This window comes from Buceros rhinoceros, unplaced genomic scaffold (assembly GCF_000710305.1).
Source record: "Buceros rhinoceros silvestris isolate BGI_N320 unplaced genomic scaffold, ASM71030v1 scaffold166, whole genome shotgun sequence".
Taxonomy (NCBI): domain Eukaryota; kingdom Metazoa; phylum Chordata; class Aves; order Bucerotiformes; family Bucerotidae; genus Buceros; species Buceros rhinoceros.
This window is the reverse complement of record NW_010415584.1, coordinates 85,607-89,391: the sequence shown is the minus strand read 5'-3', so window position 1 is coordinate 89,391 and position 3,785 is coordinate 85,607. Positions and strand designations below refer to the sequence as shown.

General features: G+C 45.6%; 1 protein-coding gene across 1 annotated transcript in view; it reads right to left on the bottom strand.

Annotated features, from left to right (window-relative positions):
- Nucleotides 1-970, bottom strand: part of TLR4 (toll-like receptor 4) — a 4,672-nt gene extending 3,702 nt beyond the window's left edge. Inside the window, exons 1-2 of the mRNA XM_010137451.1 lie at nt 866-970; nt 2-53 (exon numbers count right to left, since the gene is read on the bottom strand). Of these exons, the coding sequence (XP_010135753.1) occupies nt 2-53; nt 866-970 (157 nt within the window). The remainder of the gene's footprint in view (nt 1; nt 54-865) is intronic.
- Nucleotides 971-3,785: the final 2,815 nt, after the last annotated feature.

Here is a 3,785-nt window from a genome sequence, read left to right as displayed (position 1 = left end):
GGAGCTCCAGAGATGTTCAGTCCTGTGCATCTGAAAGCTCTGTTAGGGATGACCTGTAACAGTGGCAGATCCAATCACGGTCAACATCTGCTCTTCATGAAGTGCCAGAAAATTACACTGTCAGGAAAGCAGGAGCAGAATGACTAACCTTGTAGTTAATTTCTAAATGAGCTGCCCTGAGTTTTAGGAGATAATCTCATATATCCTGAGCTTCTTTCCCGCTTCTAATAGAGCCAGTCCCACTCCCCAGCAAGACCTGCATTTCTTGCTGGATGAAGCAGGTGCAGAACTACAGGACAATGTTCCTTGAGGCTGCGGATGAACCGGCAGCAACCTTTGTGAGAGCCAGCAAACCAAGCACACAAGGATGCTTTGTGTGTCCAGGATCAGCTCTCAGCGTTGTTACACCGCAGTTAAGCAGTAGTTCTCACTAAAGATATTCTCTAAGTAATAATTGTCAGCAAAAGCCTGAAAAAGGCAGTTGATCAGTACCAGGTACTTGGGGTACTGGGGAAATCACTCTACGGTACAAATCAGGCAAAAATACTGTGTTTTGCAGAAATTATAGATAAGGCTTGGATCTTTTCCAAGGGAAGCATAATCCGTGTGAGATTAACTGTTCTGCAGTAACCTCAGTGGTACTGAAAGCCAACAAGAAGAAACAATTATGCTGCTGTTTCCGGTTCTCAGATATTTTTGAGACCAGCATTTACTTCAAATACTTCAATTGCTTTGGTAACAGCCTTGGAAAAAAGACGGGCTTTCGTAAGACAGCTAACAGACCTGATGCACAAATCTCCCAAATACAGAGAAAAGGTACCCCAGAGAAACAGAAGGATTTTGAGCTCGTTTAGAGATCACGTACCTCCAAACAGGGGTTGAGGAGGCAACTTGCCAGCCGCGATGGGACAAGCAGCAGCTGCAGCAGCACCACGAGTGTCCTCAGGGGAAGAGCTTCTCTCCTGGGCATCTTCAGGAGGCCAGGCGTGCCGGAGAACGCAGCATGGGGTTCACTCAAGGACCTAGAGTGAGAAACTTCCGGAAACGCCAAGTGTCGTGTTTCATCACTCCTGCTTCTCACTGCACGTCACTGAGGGTTGCAGAGCACAAGGAGGGAAGTGAAAATGGAAGCTGCCTGGGTTCTAGACATGCTCGAGTGGATTGCTCTTCTTGTAATTGTTTTGAAAAAATGTTTAAAAACACAAAACAAGAAAAGAAAAAAGGAGGTAATGAAAGGTATAGTTTGGACTAGATATTTAAGAGGAGATTGGGTTGTATCAGTGTATCGCTTGCCAGGGTGGCCTCAGATTAGCGCAGGTGAAATTGGCAAAATACCTGAAACTTCTGTGAAATTCGGAGCCCAGTTTCTGGAAAGTCACGCTTCACATCCCATAATTCCAAAGCACTGGAGAGCGCAAATGACTCTCTGCCTTTGTACCCTTGCATGCTGCCAGTTACACCACACTGGGAAGCAGCAGAGAAGTGCTTAGCCATGGCAGGTAACACCAGGTTTATCTATGACTGAGCTCTTCTGAACACACATGGAGATTTTACCCGTCTGTTCGGGCCTCAGTGCCGTAATTATCCCAGGAACAAGCTGCACACCGCCAGGCACAGGGAGTAAATACCAGAGATTCACAGAGCAGTCAGAGCCCAGGACTTCACACCTTTCCTGGGGTGGGAGGGTCGCTGGAGGCAGCAAGGTGGGAGAAGCGCAAACACCCCAGCTGGGCTTAGAGCTGCTATATGGTCGTGCCTGAATCTGTATTTGATGCCTTGCTACAAAAGCCACTACATCTCAATACCGTCCTTAATTTACAGTGCAGACAAGCTATTGTTTCTGGAAGAAGCTTTGTAAAACCTCGCAGATGGCAATATTAATTTAAATCAGCCGTGAGCCTTCTAATAAAGCTCCCTGCCTTCCCTTGCTCTGATAAATGGCACTGCATTCCCGTATCGACTCCTGTCTTTCTGCAGATAACTAAGAAGTGTTCCTGGGGATCCAGCCATAGGGTTGCTGGGTATTATTAACACCACATAAATAGAGAAGTCGCAAAATGTGAAACGAGGATGGGATATGAGTCTAGAAGTAGATGGAATAGGGAATGGCTACTCTGAAAATTAGCATTAAATATAAGCTGCAATATCAGGCCAGTGAGCAATCCACTTACAAAGAAAAGTTTAAAATATGGTGGGGAGAGCTGGGCGGGGGGGGGCAGGGGGGATGGTTTGGACTTCTTTGGCAGGGCTACTGACAGATGGGGAAATCCTAAAATAACAGATGATCTCTGTGATGAAAACCACATGGCAGCACAATGGGAGATAAAACCGACACCCTGATGTGCAGTCAGATAGTGCCCATTAAGCCAGCAGACAAAAAGTTTGTTGAAATTGGGCAAGTTCTGCAAAATCCCTGTTCTGAAAAGCTGCTCGTGATTGCAGGTATTTCCTTTTACAGTTGGAATCAAAAGTGAATGGAAACAATTGCTGACTGCTTCTGTGCCTGGATTAAGGCAATTGGCAGAGCATCGTGTGTCTGCAGAGAGGACAAATGAGTGCATCTTTTAGTATTCAATATGCAGAATGAAGCGATCCACATTTAATTTTTATCTAAAGCTGAGATGAGCCTGAAGTGTGCTCTAGAAATTACCATTTCAATGGAGACTCACTGAAGATGCTGGAGAGAGTGGGAGCATCAGAAAATCCATCCAACAGCCATGCTCAGGGGTCAAGTGGAGAGTACAGCCTGAAGGACGTTCAAAGGATGCGCTGCTTCTGTCATGAGGGACAGCTTAACACCACACATTGTATTTCGTTCAAGGACGAGCCATATAGAAACTGCAAGGGATGGGGGACAAGCAGAAACATGCAAGCTGGCAAATCAAACCCAGCCACCAGTTTAGCAAGTCAGTGCTGGTTAACGTCATATTCCTCAGCTTGCATACGACGACGTGCAATGACTGTGGAAAGCCATGATGGCGATGCAATTCCCTCTTTCGGTTCACAAGAGACAAAATTATTATTTGGAATCCTATACAGTGACAAGAATAACATCTGAAATGAAACACGATTCACTGTGCTGGCAACCTACTGGGCAGGGGGGTCATCAAAGATCTCTTAGGAAGGAGGTGTTACAGAAAACCTGTGTTTCTAAAACACGTGCCCCAGTAATCTTCGTTCTCCTGAATATTATTATCATATAAGTAATGCAGCAGCAGACAGCGAATACTCAAGCTCTGTGATCTCCAGCAAGGTATTACATAGCATAAGACAACCACAATGTAGCTGGACTGACAAAACCTCTTGTATGTGCTTATATTATAAGAAAATAATTTGTGAACTCCAGCCAAAAAGAAAAGTTAGCTGAAAACTCTGGGACGAGACAGCTGGTGATAGCCAGTAAAACAGATAGGGCTGCCTGCATCCATGGTGATTTCAAGGTCACGGCTAATGAACTACCACAGGTAGATCGACAGCTATTGCCCAGAAGAGAGGCCTCGGTAGTCATCCTAAGCAGTTCCCCAAGTCTATCTGCAAATGGAGGCTAAGGAACACGGCAAGAACTATTTCAAGATTAAACAAACCAGGTCTTATTTACAGTGGAAGAACCATCTGTAAAAACTATTCAGTTGTAAGTCGTGGATCAGACGGGAGAGAGCGTTCCTGAGATGCTGGTGCTTACATCATGCAGTATGAGTGGAGCTAGAGAAGGGGAGCACCACAAGAACTTCCAGTGCGTGGCTTCCTAACTAGCACCGGCTCAGCTAACATGACAGTTAGCAGTG